Source organism: Nyctibius grandis, chromosome 1 (genome assembly GCF_013368605.1).
Source record: "Nyctibius grandis isolate bNycGra1 chromosome 1, bNycGra1.pri, whole genome shotgun sequence".
Lineage (NCBI taxonomy): Eukaryota > Metazoa > Chordata > Aves > Nyctibiiformes > Nyctibiidae > Nyctibius > Nyctibius grandis.
The window spans coordinates 53321273-53347595 of record NC_090658.1 but is presented as its reverse complement, the minus strand read 5'-3'; the positions used below and the strand labels follow the sequence as shown (position 1 = coordinate 53347595).

Sequence of the window (26323 nt, the reverse complement as noted above, 5' to 3'; positions counted from 1 at the left end):
GTCTGGTCCGAGATGTACTAAAATTGTCTGAAGTCATCTCCCTGCTCCGTGGCCAGCATAACCAGATCCAGGTTTTATTGGGTGGTCTTTAAGGGTAAACATTTAAATAAGCTCTTGGGCTGATTATGATTTCACATTCTGGTTATTTGCTGCTCCAAAATCAATTGCTAAGTTACTTTATGGTCCCAAATAAATTTCAGTCCTCTCTGTTCACCACACCCAGCCCCCTTACTCCCCTCCTTTATCTTTCCTTGGTATACTAGGATTTTGGATGCCCGTATATCCAAAAGCACAGTACCTACATTTTCAGTCTTAAGAGTAATAGTTATAGTAAAATATAGTATAGCATACTGTATTGTAAAGCACAATATATCCTTTTTTCCTCAGAAACTGGGGCTATTTTTTTGCCCTTATATTTTGTATTCTTCTTGTGGACTTTGAGTTAAGTGAAAATTACACTTTCTTCCTGGAAAACAATGTGTTTGTTACAGACTGTTTTGATGGTGTATACTGTCATGCTAATTACATTGAAAAAATGAATTCAACTCAGCAAATGTTTGCTGTCCCGTGCAGTGCTTCTGAACAGGCAAAGGAGCTGTGGAGGATATTTCACAAATAGATCTATTTGTTTCCTGAAGAATTACAATGCCTAAAATCTTGAGGAGGCTCAAAACAGAGTCTAGGGGTCTGTTTTGTTCTGCAAATTCACAGAATATTACAGAATTACAGAGAAATCTGGGTTGGAGATACTCTCGTCCAACCTTCTGGAAGCTGGACACTGTATTAGGTTATCCAGGCTCTTCTTAGGCCAGATCATGAACACTTCCAGTGAGAGAGAGATTCCTCTGCTTCACCAGCCAATCTATTCAAGTGTTTATTTTTTCTCCCAGTAAAGCATTTTTTTCTTGCATCCAAATAGAATTTCTGTGAGGCAACGTGTGCCTGCCGCCTCTTGGGTCGCCATGCATCCTTGTAAAAGGAGTGGCCCTGTTTTCTCTGTAACTGCCCTCTAGGCGTTGGAAAACTGTGATTAGATTCCCCTTGCACATTCTCTTCTCCAGGTTGAACAAACCCAGTCCCCTGAATTGTTCTTTGTATGCGTGTGGCACAGCACAGTTTGGTTTCTATAGTGATTGACCTAGTGGGTATCATTTGGGGCACTGAGACCTTTAAGTGTCTTACTTTTTGGTACCATTTGAAATGTGTAGCAGTACTGTTTGAATGTATCAGGCATGCTAGTCCTGATACGCAACTTTTCCAAGGTGAGGTTAAATTTTTGGTTTACTAGCAAGTCAATTCTATTTTTTTTTTTTTTTTTTAAATCTGGTTTGCAAGAAAAAGTATACACACAAAAAGAAAACCAGCACAGATTATAGGCTTCCTACAGTGTGCTTTTTCTCCCATCCTTTCTCACTAGCTTCTCCTTTTTGAGCCATCTTGTCTGTGTTTTACCTTTAGCAATAGTTTTTGTGAACCTGTGTTATTGGAGAGAGCTATTCTCTTTTAATGACAATTTTCCATTATGTGATGGCAGTGTAGTTCCTCAACAGTTAAAGATGGTTCTCAAGTTCCGCATTTGTGCTGAGAAGTGGAGGGGGTTGTATGTGCATGTGCTTATGGGTTATTTCTGTTAGGTGGTTAAATTAGACACTGTTTGTCTGTTATAACCTGTGTTGAGTGTCTTACAGCACCATGATCTTCTGCAAAATAACTGTCAGTTCTTTCTGGATCTTTCGTACCAGTTTGTATCTTCTAAAAGGTAGTAGATGATACTGTCATTTCATAAAAGCTTCTTCCTTACAAAAATCAGTGGAGAAATTAGGTCAATACTGCTCGCAGATTTTTAGTTCAGGATTATAGGATACTGTAACAGAGAAATGCAATTTACAAATAAGTAATTTCTTCTTCATCAACACATCTTTCTAGCTATAGACATAAGCACAGTAGCATATTGTATGTTGATGCAGGTGCTGATTTCTTAATTACCAGTTCTGTTATTCCCACACCTGTTAACCAGGTAACCAGTTAACCATTTGAAAGCAGCAGCCAGCTAAAGGATGTGTGTTTGGATGGAGAAAACCATATCTGATGATCAACACTGTCTAGATGATCTTAACAGCACGTGGTACCTCCTGAAATTTTTGGGTCAACAGTCCTTATGTCAGCCATCAACATTTTGTGCAGACTGCTTATGGTGTGTTATTGACATGTGGCACACATTAGCTGTAAGGTAGTCTGACCTAGTTCAAAAAGTCTCACCGACCTGGTTTCTGTAAGTGACTGACACCACTTGGAGCAGGACCACAACTGTGTTCTGTTTAATCAGGTTTTCTGTATTGGGTATAGTTGTAGGTCACTTAGAGTAGGTGTGATGTAAATTTTGGAAATTACTGGAACAGAAAAATTTGAATGTTTGGTGAAAGATTGTTATTTTATAGGACAAGTAAATATTGGGAGGAGGGGGCAAAAAACAAACCACCAAAACCCAGAAAACTTAATATAAACTTTCTTGCTCTAAACTGCAGTACCCTGGAGGCTGTGTGACCTGCCCCACCTGCTTTGCAGAACATAATTTCTTGTACAAACTCCCTATACAAAAAGCAACCCATCAAACAAACCAATAACAGTGATATTTTCAGTTTAAGCTGCACATTCTTTAGTGTGCTCATTATAGACCATATTTTTTGTTTGCCTTTTACCTTATGAGTTTCACTTCCAAAAGCTGACACTTAAAATTAGCACTACAGGGTTTTTTGTAAATCCTATATTCTGTTATTTGATAACACTGCACATCACTGTATAGCAGTATTATTTAAACAAAAAAAATCTCTATTTTTAATGAAGTTTTGGAATGGACAGATGTTACTCTGCAAGTTTTAGAAGTGAACTTTTCTTGTATCTGTAAGATATGCCATACTATACAGTAAAGTTTTATGGATAAGTGATATTGCCAAGTCCCATCTGTCTCCCTGTTAAATACCAATTTTAAATTCTTTAAACAAGTTATGTTTTTCTTTGTGGATCCAAGGGCAAAAAAGCCCAATAGGTTAACACAGAGTACCCGGGATGTGATTGCGTGGAAAGTGAAGAATGCACATTCATTTTTAAATATATGACATGTTAGGGGTATAAATATGTAATTATTGGATTTCCACCTTATAAAAAAATTACTTTTTCTTTTCCTTTTTCACCTAATGTGGTAAGTTTTGAACTACAGAGTTCTGAATATTACCCTTGTTTCCCCTGCATGTGGGGGAGCACAGTGTAACGTGTTCTGGCCTGTAAAAGATTCCAAAGACTCTTGTCATATTAATAACATTATTGTATGTGCTTTACTTTCATGCCACTATAATTTCTCATACATTGAGTCCACTATATTGATATATTATTTTGCCAGGATAGCCATTATAGAAGATTTTAAAAAGCAGATTAACCAATGTCTTTGTTTAGCCCGCACCCGGGGCTAAACAATAGCAGTTTTTCTCTCACCCAGTGTCCCTTCCCCGAATGAGGAAGGGAATTGGGAAAAGGAGGGAGACTTGTGGGATGAAGTTAACCAGATTTAATGAAATGAAGAAATCAATATAAATGACAACACAAAACAGACAAAAATATACTCATCTACAAATCACTGGCAAGTTGTTCCAGGGATCACAACAACAAGTAGTAAGAAGAGGCAAGGAGAACAGGAAAAAAAACCCCCACCTCTTCCTAGCAAACCCTCTCTTTTATAGTGAGCTTGATGTCAATGATATAGAACACACCTGTGGGCCAGCCAGGGTCAGCTGCCCTGGATTTAACTTCTAAGGGCCTTGATCACTATGGCTGGCCACAAACTGACACCAAACCCCAGTGAAATTAGGACAACCAACAATTCCATTCCCTCTGACCCTCCAAATAAACTCCTCTCTTCCTCTCAGACTTTCAATTTAATGAAGTTGTTGCTCAGAAAAGGTCAGGGGTTGTCAGACCTGGAGACTGATAATAGTTTCAGAAGAATACACACTTAGCACTGGAAGGACTTCTGAAAGAAAGGTATTTCTTAGTGTATGTTTGAAACCCTTCTTGCTGTTTGTATACTCCGATGTCTGTGGTTGTGCACATTTCTTCAAATAAATAAATAAAAGCTGTAAGCTTTCAGGGAGGCGTGACAGCTGCTTGGCCAGAAGTGACCTCTTCTACAGATGAAAAGATAACTTTTCTCCTGTTAGCTGTGCCCAGGGAATCAACAAAAGAAACACCAGCTGTTTTCAGGTCTGGTACGGATTTGAGAGATGCGGACACCTGCCCAATAGATTAACAATGAATTTCCATTTCTCATAGGTCTCTAAGCATCTGTCAAACACATTGCATATTATTCCTGACTTACTTCTGTTTAAACTGGTGATTTGATGATTGTGAGCCCTCTTGCCACTTCTGAACTTTTTAACTGTCCAGTCTGTGACCCTATGCAGGGAATGAAGTCTGAAACATCAGCCTCCATCTCCATTTACAGTTAGGTGGCAAATGGGATGATGCCAATTAAATAATCCTGGAAAACTAGTCACATCTTTCCTGCAGACATGTAGAGTGAATATATTAATTTCTAAAAGCTGTAGAAATTATGTAGTGATAAAATAACATATTTAGACAAACTGGACTGACAAATTAAACTTTCGCTTCCTAGGGAGAATTTAAAAGTAATGTCTTGACTGATGGCAGTTTTTGGGTTTTTCTCTTGCAGCTAGTGAGAGAGTGTAAAGAGGTTCTGAAGGGTGGCCTGTTAATGAAGCAATATTACCAGTTTATGTTACGGGAGGTGTTAGACAACTTCCAAAATATTGATTGCAACATTGATTCTTTTGAAGAGGACCTGCATAAAATGTTAATGGTAAGCTTCAAAAAGGAGAAAATGTTTGGAGTTCTAGTAAGTTTATTAATCTGAATGCTGCTAATAGAAATCTGTTATCCCTGGTGGGTATAGGTCTTGCTATTTTTTTTGTTGTTGTGCTACTTTAACGTAATTTTATTGTTTTAATGGACTTGTAAAGGTAACACAGTAGCCATTGCCATTTTGGCAATGATTTTAGCAATACTGATTTTTGTTTACTGGGCTGTGGTAAAGTATACTTGTGAATTGCCTGTATTTCCAATAAAATGGTTCATAAGTAGAACTGTAAATTCAATTATTATTACAATAAGTTAAACACAAGGAAGTTTTTTTGAGACAAACACTTGGCCTCTGAAAGATATTAAATGAAATATTCTTTGGTAAATTTAGTTTAAATTGCTGTTCCCTTGGACGGGACTGATTTTTATTCTTTTATGAGTTGTTCTGAGCTTTGTCCTCACTATTCTGGGGAAAAAAGCGTCCAAGATACACCTCAATACCTCATCACTAGTGTTTGGCAGCAAAGCTGTTGGTACCATCTCTTGTTGGGTACGCATGAATTTTCTTATTACATGCTTTTCATTGCCTACAGTGATGAAAATACACTGTTTTACCTAAAGTTTCTTATGCTGCGTGCCTGCTTTCATCTCCGTCTGAAATTTCTAGAAACTTCCAGCAGAAATGGCCTGGCTAGGTGAAAGGAAAATGGTTCGTCTTGTCCATTTTGAAATTCCTTATCTGTTTTTTTAGGTAGCTGTAATGTTTTTGTGCTTTGAGGCAAGAGCTTGAACGTTGACAGCAGTTTTAATTGTATAAGGATTTTGTTTTTTATACGCCTTGAAAGGGATGGTAACAAGACTCTGTAAATAGGAATAAATGTATCAGACTTCAGAGAATCACAGTTTGTGCCTATTAAGAGTTGCAGATTACTGTAGTGGCAGCAGCAGGGGAGAACGATTGGATGAATGGTCAAGATTGTCAGAAGATTGAGACAGCTGCGCAAAGAGAGCTGAAGAGATGGTCTGGACTGAAAACAGGGATAGAGGAAACTTGTATGAAATCAGAAGGTTAAGATGAGATTAATGAGGAGTGAGGTTGGAACTTATTCTTTTGTCTTTTCCCGTGGACTCCTTGTATAGGCAGGCAAGGTAGCTAAGAAGAGTACCGCAAGATGAATGAGGCTGAGAGTGAAAGGCGAGTTAAATAAACTGAAGAATGGGGCCACAGCCTGAGACTATCAGAATGCAGTACCTACCTAACCCTGAGTAGACTTTTAAGGTTTTCCATATGTACTGTGCTCTCATGAGACCCCACCTAGAGTACTGTGTTCAGCTCTGGGGCCCCCAACATAAGAAGGACATGGACCTGCTTGAGTGGGTCCAGAGGAGGGCCACGAAGATGATCAGGGCGCTGGAGCACCTCCCCTACGAGGGCAGGCTGAGAGGGTTGGGGTTGTTTAGCCTAGAGAAGAGAAGGCTTCAAGGAGACCTTCTAGCAGCCTTCCAGTACCTGAAGGGGGCCTGCAGGGAAGGATGCTCTATCAGGTAGTGTAGTGGTAGGATGAGGGGGTAATGGTTTTAAACTGAAAGAGGGTAGAGTTAGATTAGATATTAGGATGAAATTCTTTACGGTGAGGGTGGTGCGACACTGGAACAGGTTGCCTAGAGAAGTTGTGGATGTCCCCTTCCTGGTAGTGTTCAAAGATAGGTTGGATGGGGCTTTGAGCAACCTGGTGTAGTGGAAAGGTGTCCCTGCCCATGGCAGGGGGGTTGGAACTAGATGATCTTCAAGGTCCCTTCCAACCCAAACCATTCTATGATTCTATGATCTTGACATTATTACAGCGTGTTCTGAAAATACCTGAAACCAGTAGGAAGTGTCTTAACCATTTCTAAGGAGGGACATTGCTTGATGTTACGGATTATTCAACTAAAACAAATTGCAGCTAATTTTTTGCATTCAGTATGATCCTGAAGGGCAGATATTTGAAGAAGAATTGTACTTATCTGGGTTTTAATGTTGGTTTAAACCAATAATAATTAAACAAAGCTGAGAGATAAGACTTGGTATAAAGGAACACAAGGTATATGGTAGAATCTGAGAAGCCTGTTCACGGCACTTATCCACATCCAGGAGGATGTGTTCAGATAAAATCTTTTGGAGTAATCCAGTTAATAAAAGATTTAGAAACTGTTTTTCAGTAGTTCAGCTTTCAAAACTCTGGCTGCTGTAGGTATACACTGATAAAATGAATAGCAGCACTGCAAGCAAGGTGGTGATACTGTCAAGATTTTCGGAAAAGTATTGTGAAGACATAGTATTTACTACTTCAGTAGCAATTTCTACTTCCCGAGCCATAAATTCCACCTTTTATGTGGAAACGTGTAGCTCATTTTCAGTCACAGCAAATGAAAAATGTTGTAGAAGTATCTTCTACAAATTGTATAATATTGAGATTGTTGATCTGAGAAGTTGTAGTCCTTAGTTACACATTGTGTAACAATTTCTGTTTAAATTGTGTCTTTCCATGTACAGGTTTACTTTGATTATATGCGAAGCTGGATCCAAATGCTACAGCAGTTACCTCAGGCGTCTCATAGTTTAAAAAATCTGTTGGAGGAAGAATGGAATTTCACCAAAGAAATAACTCCTTATATAAGAGGAGGTGAAGCTCAAGCTGGAAAACTATTCTGGTAGGTTTTATTTAATTACTCTGCTTATGGTGTTGATTAGTACCAGATATGTATTCCAGTCAGCACTTGTTCAGGGTTCCAAGATTGGGCTTCTTGAGGCCTCAGTAAGCAGATGATAGTCTTTGTGAATTTATGGATTATTACAATGACTGTAGCTATAGGAGGCAGTAAGTGCAGATTGCTCTTACTCTAGCTATACAGCAATGACTGCTTCTATGAAAAGTCCCTGTTCCTGCTGGCCCTGGGCACATAGAGTAACTGAGGGCCTCCAAGATGCTGCTTGTTTCTGCAGGCAGACTTGGCAACACGGCTGTCTTGCATTGGACAGAGTAGGAAGAAGTTTAAGGTGCCATGCTACCTGAATAAGACTCTGAAGTTCCACCATTTCTGTTGCTACAGTGATATTGCAGGAATGCTGCTGAAATCTACAGGAATGTTTTTAGATTCTGGACTACAGGACAGTTGTGATGAATTTTGGGCCAGTGCCGATGACAGTACTGCATCAGATGAAATCAGGTATTAAGCCCTTCGGCTTAATAATAATAAACACACTCATGTTTCTGTACCCCTGACAGGTACATACTGCATTTTGTTTCTTAGAAAGAAAACGTCGTAAATGACTCCATAGACTTTATAGCTGATATTTCTGTATGCAGTAGTAATGAACCGTCATTTTGTTTGTTTGAAGCCTGGTAACCTTCTTTTTAGTTCAGGGTATGAGACATTGTTTATGTAATGTTCTTTAAATTCAATTTTTATATCCTTATCAAAAATGTGCCTGTGCAAGTTCAATTTATTTCAGTCAGCTGCTTGTAAATATTTATCTTTTCTGTGTTCTTTCTATGGACATATATGTAAATAATTCTTATTTTCTAATTGCTATATAAATGCAATATGATTTATTAAAACATTGTCACTTCATTCATACCAATGTTTCAGGAGGTCTGTTATAGAGACCAGCCGAGCACTCAAAGAGCTGTTTCATGAAGCTAGAGAAAGGGCCTCCAAAGCTCTTGGTTTTGCTAAAATGCTGAGGAAGGTAAGTTAACAGTAGAGTCTCATCTTATTTATATGCTTTAAAGAAACTTAGTCTGAAAGCGTATTCTTTTGTGTTGTCGTTACCTGTAGGACCTTGAAATAGCAGCAGAATTTGCATTGTCAGCCCCTGTGCGAGATCTTCTGAACGCTCTGAAAACAAAAGAGTATGTGAAGGTAAATTCAGTTTAGAGTCATGAGAGTAGGGTGGGGAGGCTAAGCAAAATGTCAAAGCACATTTATTGGTGTACTTTAAATTTTTAATGTGGCATCTATGTCTTAACATTTAAAATGTCATATATTTATGTTGAATTGTGGCAGTCAAATTATTTTCTGTACCTGTGTTTGTGTGAGAATGCTAGTCTGTGTTTTGGGAAGTTAATGTCTAATTCCTTTTCTTCCCAAAGATTCCCTTTGTGACTTAGGAAAAGCCTTTTTGCTTCAATAGTACTTACTCATGTGTGACAGGGGATTAATAATGCTTAGTAGGGAGTGTTATAAAAAATAGTGCTTTAAAGTTTGAGGTAAACAGATACATCAGTAACTGGACATGTTTAAGTAGATAATCTCAGGCTATGAACCTGCGTTTTGTGTGCTTTTATAAAGCAACAATATTATAGTGGAGGTCTGCTCTAGTGAGCTTCCTTGAGAGTGCTAAGGATGTGAGAGATGCAGGGACTGTGTTCTGTTCCAGAATAACTGTTGCTAGAAAACTGTTGTACAGCAGAAGTAGGTTAACTTCTCAGTGCCCGATATTTACTGTACTGTAAATACCCACATTTATGGTTTTGCACTTTATTCCTTAAAAATTCCTAGGTCAACAAGTCTTTGTTGTAGTTTGAATTTAAGTAAATCAATTGCTTCAACAGATTAAATTTACTTGGATCAGCTGTTCTTTTTTGTCCTTCCATACATTTAATATATAAATTCCCAACTGGGAAATAATCTACTAACTTTTGCATGACAAAATTCTCGTTAGATTTGTACAAATGATCGCTGAAAGTAGAAATTGGTTCAAGGGGAGACTGACAAGTTCATAGGAGAGAAGTTCTAAAGGGTTGTTACATACATGGATGAAACATCTGACTCAGGAAGACCCTGGTCTGTGAATTGTTTAAGATCAGGAGAATAGTCAGGAAAATCAGTATATGTTTACTTTTAAAAAATATTTTTCCCCAAGTATCCACTCTTGGCCGCCTTAAGGCACAATATTAAATTTGGTAGACCTTTTGGTTAAAGAGAGTATCATTGTTCTTATGCATATATTTTGAAGAAAAAATTGAATCTTGAGTTTGAAAAATCTGTGTAAACACATGGGTTAAATAATCTAAATAGATTATTTGGATCTCAAGATTTATCCCTCTTTATGTATTACCTCTCCCCTTTCTTTTTCACCACTCAAATGACACACATTTTGGGGATTAACACTTCATATATTGGCCTTCTAACATTATGTAGGGAGTTTAAATTTTTAGCAGCCTTTTCAATCAGATGCTCATTAATTTTGGGAAACTATTTTAGCTTTCAGTAGCAACCATCTAGTTTTTACACTGACCTGTATATTATGATGGTTGTAAAAATGTTGGGTCCAGTGTTTTGTCTTAGCTTGATGACATCAGATTCTGAAAAGAGAGGATTAAACTTCACTGTAGGTCAGTTACCTCATGTCAAATCACAAGTATCAACTATTTTACTGTTTTCACAGTCTGATTCTGATGCCTGACTTGGTTAAGGTATTGTTACCAGTGTAACATATAATGCAGAAGTAGTTTTAAGTAGTATAAGTAATATTTTAAGAGAGAACACTCTTATTGGACTTAATTAATCTCTTTTTCATGAATAGTAAAAGAATAACTGATACTCTTTTAGCTGTAGTTTTGCTTACTCTTATCTTTTGTAGCCATTGAGAAATGTTACATGGATTCTTAAGAGATCTTGAAGGATTTTTTTTTTCTTTTAGTATTCCAGTCTTTAAAATGTGTGCTTCATAAATCTTAAATTAGTCAAGATCAGTTTACGTTTTAAAATATGTGCATATGTATTTTATACATACATATACACACATATCTAGTATATATGTGAAATCAGACTTTTTTGTAATAAGATTCCTTTAGAAGAATGTGTAGAAGGATCAGTTGAAGGTGCAAAGAAAGATGTCACTGAAAGTTGGTTATCTAGCAGATTTCAAGACAAATAATTTCCTATAATGCATTTTGACTTTTAGTGCAAAAATGGAGGAATGTATTGTTTTAGTATGTATGTTGTACAGCTGTTTAAGATGGAAACTCTCCCCATTGATTAAATGTGATGACATATATCTGTTTTATCTATTTTATGTATCGTAGAAGACAGTGAGATTCAGTATATTTTTTTTTTTTGACAGGTGCAAATCCCTGGACTCGAGAGTTTACAAGTATTTGTACCAAATAGTATTGCAGGGGAAAAATCTGTGATTTTGCAGCTCCTCAACGCAGCAGCTGGAAAGGATTGCTCAAAGGATTCAGATGAGGTTGCATATGAGGCCTATTTACTAATGACCAAACACAGTGATAAGGACCATGAATTACATGACAGCTGGAGTGCATGGGAGGGTCAGCTGGTCAAAGTAGTGCCACAAGTAGAAACTATTGATACACTACGCACCGTGCAGGTCAGTTGTGTGTTTTGTTTTTTTTTTTTTCTTCCCTGTTCATGTGATCTCCACACTTCTATAATGTTTATCCTTCGAGATTAACCACAGTAATTAAAGTGAGGCATGTGTCCTTTTATAAGTAATAAAAAGTTAAATTCAAGGATAGGATTGATTCTTAGTTGTATTAATCCAACTATTAAATTCAGTGGATTTTAGCATTTCTTAGAAGGATTAATCTCTACAATGTGCATTTTTTATGATTGGACTTTTATAATAAAAAGATACTTTCAATATCTAGTTGGGTGTTCAGTATCAGAAGTGTGGATAGGACTTGAAAACTACATTTTATTAAGAAGTCACCAGTCTCCCAAGAACGAGTGGTGCTTGTGTGCTTTTCACACACTGAGGCATGAAACTGGTTACTTTTGATCTTTGATGAATTGTGATATTTAAAGTTGAATTTCTGTGGAAGCTACTAGATGTTCAACAGTTCTGCAGGAAAAAATCTTTCCAGTCATACTTTCCTTCATCCCAAGCCAACAGGGGTTCCCTGCCAGCAGTTCTGCTATGCTCTAGCAACTGAGCCAGCTGCAGCTCTCTACCCCATGGTTCTCATATCCTTATGTTAAGCTAAGTGAATTTTCCTTTTGTTATGTCATGCAGTTCCTTGCATCCCTGCCATAAATGGGCTGTACTGTCCATGGACAGAGTGACTTTCCATGTCACTGTGCCTGGCCTCTGGCATTCAGAGGGATCTAGCAATTACAGGCAGTTGAAAAAGTCACTCCTGTACACACTGCTGTTTTTAATGTGCAAGCATGTTACTTCTTGTTTGTCTGTTGTCCAGACTGAACAATAAAAAAAAGGCTTTGATTAAGTGCTTAGAATTTCACTGGACTTCTATCAGTTAGCATTTCATTCAGAACATGAAAACAGCAAAAGATGGAATTTGGTTTGCAAATGGTATTCTATCTGACGTATGTAAGTGCACATAAAACACTGTGTACGTGTTTATATGTGTATAACAGTGTTTATTAATTTTTTAAAATCCAGTATTCAAAGGCGGTGAAGTAAAAAGTCCTTCAGAAAGATTATGTGTTGTGTTTTTTAAAAAACGTTTTGATTGCAAACTAGAGAAAATGTAAGGTGTTATTTTAAAAATATTCATAAAATAGAAGAATCCCATCAACATTTAAAGAATTTTGAGCATGAAAATACTCTTTGGGTATGAGGTATTGAAAATATGAATGAAGTAGGTCTTTTTTTATGAGTACCTTGTTGCAGATGCATTGTCTGTAGTTTGAAGTCAACAGAGCTTAGTATGTGACTCATAGTGCCACAGCAAAGGCCACACCATCTGTGACTGTGTACTTTCATAGACTTCTGCAATATCAGAGCTCTGGCTTCCAAAACATATTCTTATATTTTAATAATTATAAAAATTTGGGCAAATACTGTGTGGTAAATCTGTGGCTTTCCCTGTTGAATAGTAGGCTTTTGTCCTGAAGTATATTACATTACTTGGATAAAACTTGCATATTTATGTGATGGTTGTTACGTCCATCTGCTTTGAGAAAATATAATTATTTTGCTCAGATGCTGCCTTTCTGTATATAACTACTCTGAAGATAAGTTTAATATGGTGTTTCCCAAACCTTTCCAGAAATGAATCACAGAATCACAGAATGTTAGGGATTGGAAGGGACCTCGAAAGATCATCTAGTCCAATCCCCCTGCCGGAGCAGGATTGCCTAGACCATAGCACACAGGAACGCGTCCAGGCGGGTTTTGAATGTCTCCAGAGAAGGAGACTCCACAACCTCTCTGGGCAGCCTCTTCCAGTGTTCGGTCACCCTCACCGTAAAGAAGTTTTTCCTCATATTTATGTGGAAGCTCCTGTGTTCCAGCTTGCACCCATTGCCCCTTGTCCTGTCAAGGGATGTCACTGAGAAGAGCCTGGCTCCATCCTCATGACACTTGCCCTTTACATATTTAGAAACATTAATGAGGTCACCCCTCAGTCTCCTCTTCAAGCTAAAGAGACCCAGCTCCCTCAGCCTCTCCTCATAAGGGAGATGTTCCACCCCCTTAATCATCTTTGTGGCTCTGCGCTGGACTCTCTCTAGCAGTTCCCTGTCCTTCTTGAACTGAGGGGCCCAGAACTGGACACAATACTCCAGATGCGGCCTCACCAGGGCAGAGTAGAGGGGGAGGAGAACCTCTCTTGACCTGCTAACCACACACCTTCTAATACACCCCAGTGTATTAGTGTGACCCAGGATGCCATTGCCCTTCCTGGCCACAAGGGCACACTGCTGGCTCATGGTCATCCTGCTGTCCACTAGGACTCCCAGGTCCCTTTCCTCTACACTGCTCTCCAGCAGGTCTGCCCCCAACTTGTACTGGTACATGGGGTTGTTCTTGCCCAGATGCAGGACTCTACACTTGCCCTTGTTATATTTCATTAAGTTTCTCCCCGCCCAACTCTCCAGCCTGTCCAGGTCTCTCTGAATGGCTGTGCAGCCTTCCGGTGTGTCAGCCACTCCTCCCAGTTTGGTGTCATCAGCGAACTTGCTGACAGTTCACTCTATTCCCTCATCCAAGTCATTAATGAATATATTGAATAGTACTGGTCCCAGTACCAACCCTTGAGGGACTCCGCTAGACACAGGCCTCCAACTGGACTCAGTCCCATTGACCACCACTCTCTGGCTTCTTTCCTTCAGCCAGTTCACAATACACCTCACTATCCGATCATCCAGACCACACTTCCTCAGTTTAGCTGCGAGGATGCTGTGGGAGACTGTGTCAAACGCTTTACTGAAATCGAGATAGACCACATCCACAGCTTTACCATCATCTATCCACCGGGTTATGTCCTCATAAAAGGCTATCAAGTTGGTTGAGCAAGACTTCCTGTTGGTGAAGCCATGTTGACTGCCCCTAATGATCCCCCTATCCTTGATGTGCCTAAAGACAGCACCGAGGACAAGTTGTTCCATTACCTTTCCGGGGATGGAGGTGAGGCTGACCGGTCTATAGTTACCCGGGTCCTCCTTCTTGCCCTTTTTGAAGACTGGAGTGACATTCGCTTTCCTCCAGTCCTCAGGCACCTCTCCCGTTGCCCACGACGTAGCAAAGATGATGGAGAGTGGCCTAGCAATGACTTCCGCCAGCTCCCTCAGCACCCGCGGGTGCATCCCATCAGGGCCCATGGATTTATGGACGTACAGATTGCTTAATTGGTCCCTGACCCAGCCCTCATCTACCAAGACAGATTCCTCCTCTATCCTGACTTCTTCTGGGGCCACAGGGGTCCGGGGCTCCTCAGGACAGCCTCCAGCAGTATAGACAGAGGCAAAGAAGGCATTCAGTAACTCCGCCTTCTTTTTATCCTCTGTCTCCAGGACCCCCACCTCATTCATCAGTGGGCCTACATTGCCTCTAGTGTTGGCTTTGCCTGCAATGTATTTGAAGAAGCCCTTTCTGTTGTCCTTGACCTCTCTTGCAAGGTTTAATTCCAAGGAGGCCTTAGCTTTCCTAGTTGCCTCCCTACATCCTCTGACAATAGACTTATATTCCTCCCAAGTGGCCAGCCCCTCCTTCCATGATCTGTACACCCTCTTCTTCCACTTGAGTTTGCCCAGCAGTTCCCTGTTTAACCATGCAGGTCTCCTGGTACCCTTCCTTGACTTCCTACCTGCTGGGATGCTCTGATCTTGAGCTCGGAAGAAGCAGTCCTTGAATGCTAACCAACTATCTTGAGCCCCCTTACCTTCTAGTACCCTGTCCCATGGGATTTCCCCTAGCAATTGCTTGAAAAGGCCAAAGCTGGCCCTCTTGAAGTCCAGGGTTGTGATTCTGCTAGCTATTCTGTTCCTGCCACATGAGATCCTGAACTCTACCATCTCATGGTCACTACAACCAAGGCTGCCCTCAACCTTCACCTCTTCAACCAGACCCTCCTTGTTAGTGAGGATAAGATCCAGCAGCGCTCCTCTCCTAGTTGGCTCTTCTACCATTTGCATCAGGAAGTTATCATCAATGCACTGGAGGAACCTCCTGGACTGAGGATGGCTGGCTGAGTAGGCCTCCCAGCAAATATCAGGGTAGTTGAAATCCCCCATGACAACCAGGCCCTGTAATTGCGAGACTGCTCTCAGCTGCCTGTAGAAGGCCTCATCACCCTCCTGATCCGGTGGCCTGTAATAGACACCCACAACAGTATCACCCCTGCCAGCCTGCCCCTTAATTCGCACCCACAAACTCTCAACTCGCTCCTGATCCGCCCCTGGACAGAACTCAATACATTCTAGCTGTTCACTCACATAAAGAGCAACTCCACCACCTCTCCTTAGCGGCCTGTCTTTCCTGAACAGGACATAGCCATCCATGACCACATTCCAGTCATGCGAGGTGTCCCCCCAAGTCTCTGTAATTGCCACTAGTTCATAGCCCCCTGACCGAACACGGATTTCTAACTCCTCTTGTTTATTCCCCATGCTGCGTGCATTGGTGTACAGGCATTTCAGGGAGCGAGCTGAGCACACCGATTTCACCCTAGGGGGATGGGAGGCCTCCTGGTCTACCTCAACACTAGAGCGTTGCCCAGTGGTGCAAGCCCAGCTACAACCCCATCCCCCTTCGAATCTAGTTTAAAGCTCTCTGAATGAGCCCTGCTAATTCCTGTCCCAGAACCCTTTTGCCCCTACGACATAAGCCTTTCCCATGTATTACTCTCAGGTCTGGTGTCTTATAAAACCAGCCGTTATCAAAGAACCCAAAGCCCTGCCTGTAGCACTAGTCTCGTAGCCAGGTATTTATAGAGAGAATCCTACTATTCCATCCCACATCATCACCTGAAAATGGAAGGAGGGAGGAGAAAACAACTTGTGCCCCAGACTCTTTCACCAACCGTCCTAGGGCCTTGTAGTCTTTCTTCATCCCCCTCAGACTACGGGATGCAGCTTCTTCCCCACCTGTCTGGAAGATCAGCAGGGGGTAGTAGTCTGTGGCCTTCACCAGGTTGGGGAGTTGCCTGGTGATATCCCTGATTCGGGCTCCAGGTAGACTGCAGACCTCCCTGTGATGGGGGTCAGCTCTGCATATTGGGCCCTCAGTTCCCTTTAGGAAGGAGTCTCCAGCCACTAAAACTCTTCTCTTCTTCCTTGTGGAGGAGGTAGCTATACGCCTGTCAGGTTTTTCTGACTGTGGTGGGACCTCTGATATAGGTTGCCTCTCCACCACATCCCCATTGGACCGGCTGTATTCCTCTCCCCGCACTCACCTCAGTTGCTGCTGCCGCTGCTGCCGACTGACGAATAGGCATATATTCCCCTTGAAAACTTGCTGTGGCATTTCCCCTAATAGAGTTCCGCTCTTAAGATGAGAGTTTGTCAAGTTCAGTTGCCAGCATCAAACTTTTCTGTGTGAATTAAAGATTTTCATGAATAGCGACAAGAGAGGTCTTTAATATTTTAGAATTAAAAAAATAACCAGTTGGCATTTGCTGATACCAGACGTGTTTTTATAGAGAGAATTTTATTTATAAGAACTAGTGGTATCTTGTATTCCTAGGTTGATAATCTCCTCCTTGTAGTCATTCAATCTGCCCATCTTGTGAGTCAGAGAAAAGCTTTCCAGCAGTCTATTGAAGGGCTCATATCTCTGCACCAGGAGCAGACATCCAGCCAACCAGTCATCGCCAAAGCTCTACAACAGCTAAAGGTAAGCAGTTTTCAAGATTATCTCAGTCAAAACTGATGGTGCTTTGCTCACTGATAAATGACATGTTCTGCAGTTGTAATTTATTCAACCTCCATGGACTTTACTTTCAGAACAATTTTCATTCTGTTTTTGCAAAGGATTTGTGAATGTATTTTTGAGCAATGTTGGTGTAATTGTTTTTGCACTGGGTAAGTGGGAAACAAGTTCATAATGCGATAGAAATATTCATAGCAACAGAATAAATGCATCTTCATATGAGAGCACTGTTTAATTGAAAGAAAGTGTTTGATTTCACAAAAATAAGTTCTATCAAAATCCATGGTCTGCAAGAAACAACTTTTTTCCCCATATTTGGAGAAGATGGCTGCTTTGTGATGTAAAAGTAGGTAGGTCTCTCTCTGATTTTTTGCTCTTGTTTTTGGTGTGGGATTTTTTTTTTGTGGTTTTTTTTTTTTTTTTTTTTGTTGGATGAAGGTTTTCTTTGGTGGGTTTTTTTGGTTGGTTGGTTTTTTTTGGAGGACTCAGAAAAGCAAAGATTTGTTTGGTTGAAGTTGCAGTATCAGGTCCCTACATTTCCCCCAGACTTCAGTAGAAGCTGTGTCCACATACCAAGGTGAAAATACAACAAGGCTTGGTCACATTGTAGATAGTAAAACTCATTTTCTCCTTTCTCGTTTGTCTGATTTTGGTTGGGTGTTTTTGTTTGGGTTGGTGTTTTTTTTTTCCTCTTCACTGTCTGTGTTACTAAAGTTAATCTCACTTAAGCAAACAAACTTAATTATAATACTGCAGTTAATTACAAGACTTGCTTAGTGCAACTGCTGGAAAGTTTGTTTTTCCAAGACTGAATGAATTGTGGTGGCATTAAAGTACATTTCCATTTAAAATAATGTAATTGTTAGATTCATGTTTGCCTTAGTCTTGTCAACTATAGAATATAAATAATAATTTGATTCCCCCCCCCCATCCCTTGTTGTTGTTGTTACTCAGAATGATGCATTACAGCTATGCAATAAGATAAGCAGTGCCATTGATAGAGTTGATCACATGTTCACATCTGAGTTTGATGCTGAAGTCGATGAATCTGAATCTGCCACTCTGCAGCAGTACTACCGGGAAGCCATGATTCAGGGTTATAATTTTGGGTTTGAGGTAAGGAAACAAAAACTTAATGACACATTTGTTTTGTAGTTTTGGTAAGAACCAATTGAAATTTCTGTTTTTGCGTGGGTGCAAATAAGGGAACTATAACTGTGGAAACATGAAGAATTCTAGCAGAACATCGTACAAAAATATGTGTTGCTGCAGAAATCTTATGTGAAAATGATTGAAAAAAGAACAGGTAGATCTACTAAATTCAGACTCCAGTTAGCAATGCCTGGAACTCTAAAAAGCTTTAAGAACTTGATGAATTCATTGTGGTCTTGTAGGCTCTGCTACTTGGCGGCGTTTTAGATGAAATCAGAAATATCCTTTGATATTGAATGTCATTGTGTAACTTGGCTTCTCACAGTTTTTCAGCCTGGAATAGCATAATGCTGTAATATGAGCCGTTCTTTCAAAGTTTGTGGTGGTTCTTTGATGCAGTTGTGTATAGCTTTTGAGTGCCTGCCTTAGAGTGCTGATGAGGAAATGTCATACTCAGATGCTTTTAGTATACTGTTTCACTATTTGATTCCTGTGAGCTTTGTAAAATTTTTTTAAGATTGTATCATACCCTAACATACTTCTAAGGATATTCTTCTAAAAAACAGCTGGTATTTCTGTTTAATTTTTTAAATGTACATATATAACTCCTTTATGCCCTAATGTTACCTGCAATATAACTAAAAATAAACACTACTTTGCAGTTTAATCTCTGATTACAGAACTGAGCATTTATGTAGGATGTTTCTTAAATGATGTGTACACTTAGTGATCAGCACCTGCCTGTATACACACAAGAATACAATATGGCTCAAGTGCTGCCTCTCACTATAACAGTTTGTATCGTACACTTTTTCATTCTTTTTTCTATAAATATGCAACTGCTGCATAAAATCATTTTGTCTGAGAATAGGATGTGACTTGTTACCACACTGTAGAGTTTTGTTAGCTTGCAAATACTCCAGTGAATATTGCAAATGGTATCTGTGTTCTTAATATGTGAAAAGTAATCTTTGGTTTATTACAGTACCATAAAGAAGTTGTGCGTCTGATGTCTGGAGAATTCAGGCAGAAAATTGGAGACAAGTATATCAGCTTTGCCAGAAAATGGATGAATTATGTGCTAACAAAATGTGAGAGTGGCCGAGGCACCCGACCCAGGTAACAGCTAACTTGTTACTGCCATAGTAGTTTGTGTTTAAGTACCATGAAGAACTTTTCACACTGTGAATAATGCATTAGTGTTTAGAAGTAGTTCTTCTGAACTATTGGTGCTTCTGGTTCTTAAATTTTGAAAGTAATTTGAATAGTAAATGCATAAAGCCAAATGAACACTCCAACTGCTTAGCAGAAGATTTTGTGGAACATTTTGCCTCATGTTAGCTGACAGAAAATGGTAAGAAAAAGTGGAGATTGTTGGACACAGACAATTAAAGAACTTTAGGGAAGGGTCATTAGGTTGGAACAAAAGTGCTATGTGATCAGGAGTCAATAAAGATTGCAGAATATGCAACAGTCATTCTCTGGGTATTCTACAGAGGAAGGAGTACTGTTTTGTGCCAGTTGTGGAAACGATGTATGTATGGAAGCTTTAGCCTCCTGTAGAAGTCCAGCTATTAGTCCTTTCTGAAAGCATCTAAAGTATGGCCCACAGATGAGGAAGAAGTGTTTCCACTCTGGTTAAACTTTTCAGTTTTATGATTGCAGTAATGGATGCATTTGTGGATGTTTTTTGTTGTAGTCCAAAGTGTTTTCTGTCTGTCTGTTGGCACTAGTGTTGTGCCCAGTGGTCTCTCAAATTCTGCTTACAGTCAGTGCTATGAAACTCTACTGTTGGGCATTAATGGAAAAAGTTACAAAGTTACATCACTTTGAGGATGTAAGCAGAGGAACCAGGAAACCGGCTCATGCAGAATGATACCGTTACTTGATTAATTTAGGTGGTTTTGCAGCATTTTGCAGCTGGTGTATCAGAAATTTAATAGAATTCTTTTGCATTAAAATAGGTGCCTCAAATTGATCTGTGCTAGCAGATTACACATCAGTGACAGTTTTGTTTCCTTGAAGTATAGGGCTGATCAGTCTGTACTGGAAGTGGTTTGTTCTGCTTGCTGGAAGAAGAGGAGGAAAGAGTGGGTAGGCTGAACCATGTGTGGATAGGCTAGTTAGCTTGGTGTGCTAATCTTAAAAAACCAAAAGCAAACAAACAACCCCCCTCCCCCTAAACACAAACAACTTTAAAGGCTTTTTAAAGTATGTTAACAGCAAAAGGAGGACTTAAGATGACATTGGTCCATTACTTGATGAGATTGGTCACCTCTCAAATAGGAACGAAGGTAAAGCAGAGACATTTAATGCCGCCTTCACCTCTGTCTTTAACACAAATGATGGGCACTGGGACCCCTGGAGCCCTGTGTTCGAGGACCACGACTAGGGGAGCGATAACCTCCCAGTTGACTTTCAACTTGTACAGGACTTGCTGCTGCAATGGAATGCACGCAAGTCTATGGGGCCTGATGGAATTCGTTCCCAGGTACTGAAGAAGTTGACCGATGTTATTGTGAGACCTCTCGGTTATTTATCAACAATCTTGGGAATCTGTAGAGGTCGCCCTTGACTGGAAGCTAGCAAATGTTATTCCAATTTTCAAGGACGGCAAGAAAGACTCTGGTAATTATAGGCCTGTCAGTCTCACTTTAGTTCCTGGTAAAATTATGGAGAAGGTTATTCTGGGAGTTACTGAAAAACAATTCAGAGACAATGTATTCGTTGGTCAAAGTCAACATGGGTTCATGGAAGGCAAACCACGCCTTACTATCTAAATATCCTTTTATGACAAGGTTACCCACCTAGTGGATGAAGAGAAGGCAGTGGATATGGTTGTTTTTTTTCTTGTTGTTGTGTTTGTTTTTGTTTTTTTTTTTTTAAATTGTTATTTTAGCAAAGCTTTTGATACTGTCTCTCACAATATCCTTCTGGACAAATTTTCCAGCATACAGCTAGACATGTGCACAATATGATGGGTGAACAATTGGCTGAACAGTTTGGCTCAAAGAGTTGTAGTAAATGGAGTAACATCTGGCTGGCGGCCGGTCACTAGGGTGTTCCTCAGGGCTCAATTTTAGGGCCAGTTCTCATCAATGTTTTTATCAACGATCTGGACACAGGAGTTGAGTACATACTAAGTAAGTTTGCCAATGATTCTAAATTAGGAGGAGTTGTTGATTCCCTCAAGGGTAGAGAGGCCTTACAGAAAGATCTTGATAGATTCTGAGTTCTGGGCAATCACCAACCTTACGAAATTTAACAAGGAGAAATGCCAGATTTTGCACCTGGGGTGGTGTAATCCTGGATATATGTGTAGATCAGGGGTGAAGAAGTTGGAGTGCAGCCCTGCAGAAAGGGATCTGGGGGTTCTGGTTGATGGTAAGCTCTATGTGAGTCAACAATGTGCTCTGATGGCGAGAAGGGCCAACCATATCCTGGGGTGCATGAGGCACAGTACAGCTAACCAGTTAAAAGAAGTGATTATCCTGCCATACTTAGCATTGCTGCAGACTCATCTCAAGTACTGTGTGCACTTTTGGGCTCCACAGTATAAGAAGGACACAAAAAATTTTACAGTGTGTCTAAAGGAGGGCAACAAAGGTGGTGAAGGAATTAGAAGGTAAGACTTATGAGGAGTAGCTGAGAATACTAGATTTGCTCAGCTTAGAGAAGAGGAGGTTGGGGGGTGACCTCATTGCTATCTACAACTTCCTTATGAAGGGGGATGGAGAGAGCAGTGCTGATCTCATCTCTCTGGTGTCTGGTGATAGTACATGAGGGAGCGCTTTAAAGCTGCATTGGATATCAGATTGGATATTAAGAAAAAGTTCTTCACTGAGAGGGTGGTCAAGCACTGGAACAAGGTCCTCAGAGAAGTGGTCATGGCCCCAGCCCTGTCAGTATTCAAGAAGCATTTGGGCAATGCTCTTAGATACACGGTCTAACTTTCAGGTTGCTCTGGGTGGAGTCAGGAGTTGGACTCTGATGATCCTCCTGGGTCCCTTCCAATTCAGGATATCTTATGATTCTACTTGCATTTTGTAGGTTGCAGCTGCTAATTCTAGTAGGTCTAAAAGGAGGCAGTGGGGAGGGGAAGCAGGTGGCTGAAGACGCAACTCACTCTAGCCAAGTTACTTATTTGTTTTACTTTACTGATTTAGGCCCTGAAACCAGAGATACCCAGTTGCTGCTGATCCAATAGTCACGAAATCTACTCTTTTGATCTTGTTTCAGAAAGGAGAATTTAGGCAGAAGCCATAATGGTTTGGCTTGTTGCTAGCATATTATAAGTGAATTGATGATACTGTTCCTGAAGATAGCACATATAAAAGTTGAGATATATAGCATGGCCTGCTCACTTTATTTGGCAGATTTGCTAAAATCAGACTTTATTTGAATATAACTGGATAAATATTAATGCAAGCTACTTATATTATCTCTTATATATTATCCATTTTCTTACAAAGATTTTATATTTTCCAGAGGAAAAATAAGTAACTGCCATTTACTGTTCTTGGATGTTGTTGAAACTCTTAGGATGGCTTTAGCCAAAAAACAATTTTCTGTCTTTTCTTTTTCTTTGAGATAGGTGGGCAACTCAAGGTTTTGATTTTCTTCAAGCCATTGAGCCAGCATTTATTTCAGCTCTCCCAGAAGATGACTTCTTGGTATGGAATAAGTTATCTGCTTGTTGTTTATTTCTAAATACACGTGAAGCTATCAGTATATATTATCAGGGATATTTTTTATACAGCTATGTCTGAATACAGATGCTGTTCTGAAACAGTTGCTGTTGTGCATAACTGATGGTGTTGATATCTCTTCAGTTTGTAAGATTCTGAATAGAGTACACTTGTGACCATTGGCATTAATGTTTTCAGGTTGCTGGTACTGTCTTGGGAGTCTGTCTCCCTTTGCCTCTTGGGAAATTTGACAGCACCTTTTCTGCAGAGTTAAAATTTATAGTTGTCATAATAAATTTCTGAATGTAAGCTCCTGAGGCTTAGTTAGCACCCAGAGGCCTTTATGAGTATGAATACAAAATCACAATTGTTTAAATGTATTTCTTCAAATTGTGCCAACGTGAAACAGACTGTAAAGCATCTTTCTTTTGTTTTTACTGTGTAAAAAAATAGTAGACTAAAACTGGCTTTTTTATGTGCTCTGCCTTCCCCGTTTTCCTGTGGAAATAAAATTCTGAGAATTTATTTCTCTGATCTTGGTACAGTACTACAGAGAAGTGAAAGCACAGTTGCCACAAAATAGCAGAATGTGAGTGTCAGCGCCTCTGATTTTTATTAATTTGAAGATGTGTTATGAAATGCCAACCACATTAATCTTGCATAATACAGAAACTATACAGTTTAAGGTTTTTTCATGTGTATTTCTACCAAGAGCTCTCAAGTAAGTTATGTTTTAGTCCCCTGTATGTGTTGTTGGGAAAGAGTTGTCTGCCTAAATGACAGTTAAGCTTGTATTTGAAATACACTTATACTTTAGCTTCAGGAAGTAGCCCCTCAACTTTATTTATATGCTTTGACACACTTTGTAAAACACTTGGTATTTTGAAGACTAATATATGTATATTTTAGTGATACTTTCTTGCTAGAGTGCCCTCCAGTACTTAGAGGGAAGCTTCTAAGGAGGAAAGAAGCTCAGAAAATCTAATGTGGCCTTTGACATTATAAACTGGTAATTTTGTCCAAAAATGGAATTGATAACCTTGTTGTGACCTTGAAGGAGAGTTAAGAAGCAATCATGCATGAGTTTGTTTCTGTTGACTGGTAACTAACTAAGATATCATGGCATTTCTTCAAATAGAATGTTTTTATGACAGAGGTTTCACATGTACAGAAAAGAGAATTCAGAGACAGTTGTTTAAGATGGAGTGAAGTGAGACTTCGAACAAGTGGGAGAGAAAGGGGGGAAACCAAAACCTTAACTGCATTTCTGAACTTTTGCTTTCTTGAACTGGATGTCAGTTTTGGAGAGCACTTTGATTGATCTGACTCCTGTATAACACAGTCACAGCATTTCACCTAGAAATGCATATCTCAGGCCTGATCTCTCATTTAAATAATACTTGTTGTCATAGAAAAAAGGACAGTTCAGATCTAAGGCTGAGATTGTAGCTCAGTCTGGGTTGATAAGATATGCCAATCACAGACTAAACAGTTTCTTCTTTTTCCTCTCTTTTTTTTTTTTTAAATTGTTTTTTTTGATTGATCTGCCTTCAAGTTCCTGGCCTTCACTAAGTTTCTGAATTTCTGGAAGAAATTTTGACTAGTCTGAATGACGGGTATATAGAAGCGCCCTTCATAGAAACTGTACCTAAGAACATGATTTTAATTCTTTGTTGTGAAGATATATTTTATCCCTGGTGTTCTGACAAGTAAATTGAACTAGAAGAAGATTTAATAACTTGTCCAAGGTTACATACGCAGTGAATAGTACACCCAATAATTAGGCTTAGATTGCCTGAGCCCCAGTTCAGTGGTTTAACTATTAAACACCCTTTCATGAAAGTTTTGCTAACTTCATGGGTAGATAGGGAAAGTGGATTTCTTTTAATATGCAGTGCTTCGTATTTGTTGTTTTACAGAATTTAATATTGTGATTCAGGCTGTCATACTCTCACACATTTTCTTTGGATTTTTCTTCGTGGGGTGGGGAGAGGGAGGGCAGAGGAGGTTGTTGCAGATTTTTCCAGCAAGCTTGATTTTTAATTTTATTAACAATGCGTATTTTTAAGTTCCACTAGCTTTATATTATGAAATGTTCTGTATGATATATCATTGTTCAGTTCTTATGGTTATGTAATTTTGACAAGGTCAAAAGGCAAGACAAGACTAAGACTTCTAGCTTAAAAAAAAAAAATCAACAAAGTCAAAACCCTAATGTGGATCCAGAAGTTTAATATAATTGATAGAATGTGGGGATGCTTACTTGACAGATTACATACTCAACCAGTGTCATTTTATTATTATGAACTTTACCATATGACTATGGGGGTGTTGGTCGACAGCTAGCTGAATATGAGCCAGCAGTGTGCCCAGGTGGCCAAGAAGGCCAACAGCATCCTGGCTTGTATCAGAAATAGTGTGGCCAGCGGGACAAGGGAAGTGATCATCCCCCTGTACTCGACACTGGCGAGGCTGCACCTCGAATAATGTGTTCAGTTTTGGGCCCCTCACTACAAGAAAGACATTGAGGTGCTGGAGCGAGTCCAAAGAAGGGCAACGAAGCTGGTGAAGGGTCTAGAGCACAAGTCTTATGAGGAGTAGCTGAGGGAACTGGGGTTGTTTAGCCTGGAGGAACGGAGGCTGAGGAGAGACCTTATTGCTGTCTACAAGTACCTGAAAGGAGGTTGTAGCGAGGTGGGTGTTGGGCTCTCCTCCCCAGTAACAAGCAATAGGACGAGAGGAAATGGCCTCAAGTTGCACCAGGGAAGGTTTAGATTGGATATTAGGAAAAATTTCTTCACCGAAAGGGCTGTCAAGCATTGGAACAGGCTGCCCAGGGAAGTGGTTGAGTCACTGTCCCTGGAGGCATTTAAAAGACATGTAGATGTGGTGCTTAGGGACATGGTTTAGTGGTGGACTTGGCAGTGTTAGGTTAAGGTTGGACTTGATGATCTTAAAGGTCCTTTCCAACCTAAATGAGTCTATGGTTCTCTTGTAACATAAAGCATCACAACTTTTTCTGTTTGTCTTTTCTAGAGTTTACAAGCTCTGATGAATGAGTGCATTGGCCATGTTATTGGAAAACCTCACAGTCCTGTTACAGGTTTGTACCTTGGTAAGGCAGAAGTTACTGGCATTTGTTCTGGAGCTTTGCTGCTATTGTTACAGAATTTTGATTGTAATGTAACATTGAAATGCTAGAAATACCAATAAAAGTATTTTTAAGGTTTTCATGATTGTTAATGTGAAACCATTATTGCTTGACAATGTGTAAATACATGGTGGTTTTGCTCAAGAAGTTTAAAAGCTTTACAGATTCTTTCCTCTGATTTTTGTCCTTTAATCCGTGTGAAGTCTTGCAGATCTTCTGGAGAAGGATTGTGATTTTTTTAAAGGTTGGGTAAAAAAGTTATTATAACTTTAAGGAGGCAGTTACAGCTCCCTCTCCCAAAATTTCATTGTGGCACTGTGGATATTTACACTTCTGATG

At 39.7% G+C, this 26323-nt stretch overlaps 1 protein-coding gene across 8 annotated transcripts in view; it reads left to right on the top strand.

Moving 5' to 3' along the window:
• Positions 1-26323, top strand: part of MAP3K4 (mitogen-activated protein kinase kinase kinase 4) — an 83919-nt gene that overhangs the window by 32383 nt on the left and 25213 nt on the right. For 5 of the 8 annotated variants that reach the window (XM_068398382.1, XM_068398400.1, XM_068398420.1 and 2 more), the window contains exons 5-15: positions 4724-4870; positions 7406-7563; positions 7963-8079; positions 8503-8602; positions 8692-8775; positions 10982-11248; positions 16808-16957; positions 17948-18109; positions 19131-19264; positions 22740-22818; positions 25870-25948. In XM_068398382.1, coding sequence (XP_068254483.1) covers positions 4724-4870; positions 7406-7563; positions 7963-8079; positions 8503-8602; positions 8692-8775; positions 10982-11248; positions 16808-16957; positions 17948-18109; positions 19131-19264; positions 22740-22818; positions 25870-25948 — 1477 coding nt within the window. The remainder of the gene's footprint in view (positions 1-4723; positions 4871-7405; positions 7564-7962; positions 8080-8502; positions 8603-8691; positions 8776-10981; positions 11249-16807; positions 16958-17947; positions 18110-19130; positions 19265-22739; positions 22819-25869; positions 25949-26323) is intronic. The other 3 variants (XM_068398410.1, XM_068398391.1, XM_068398429.1) reach the window with 1 other exon arrangement.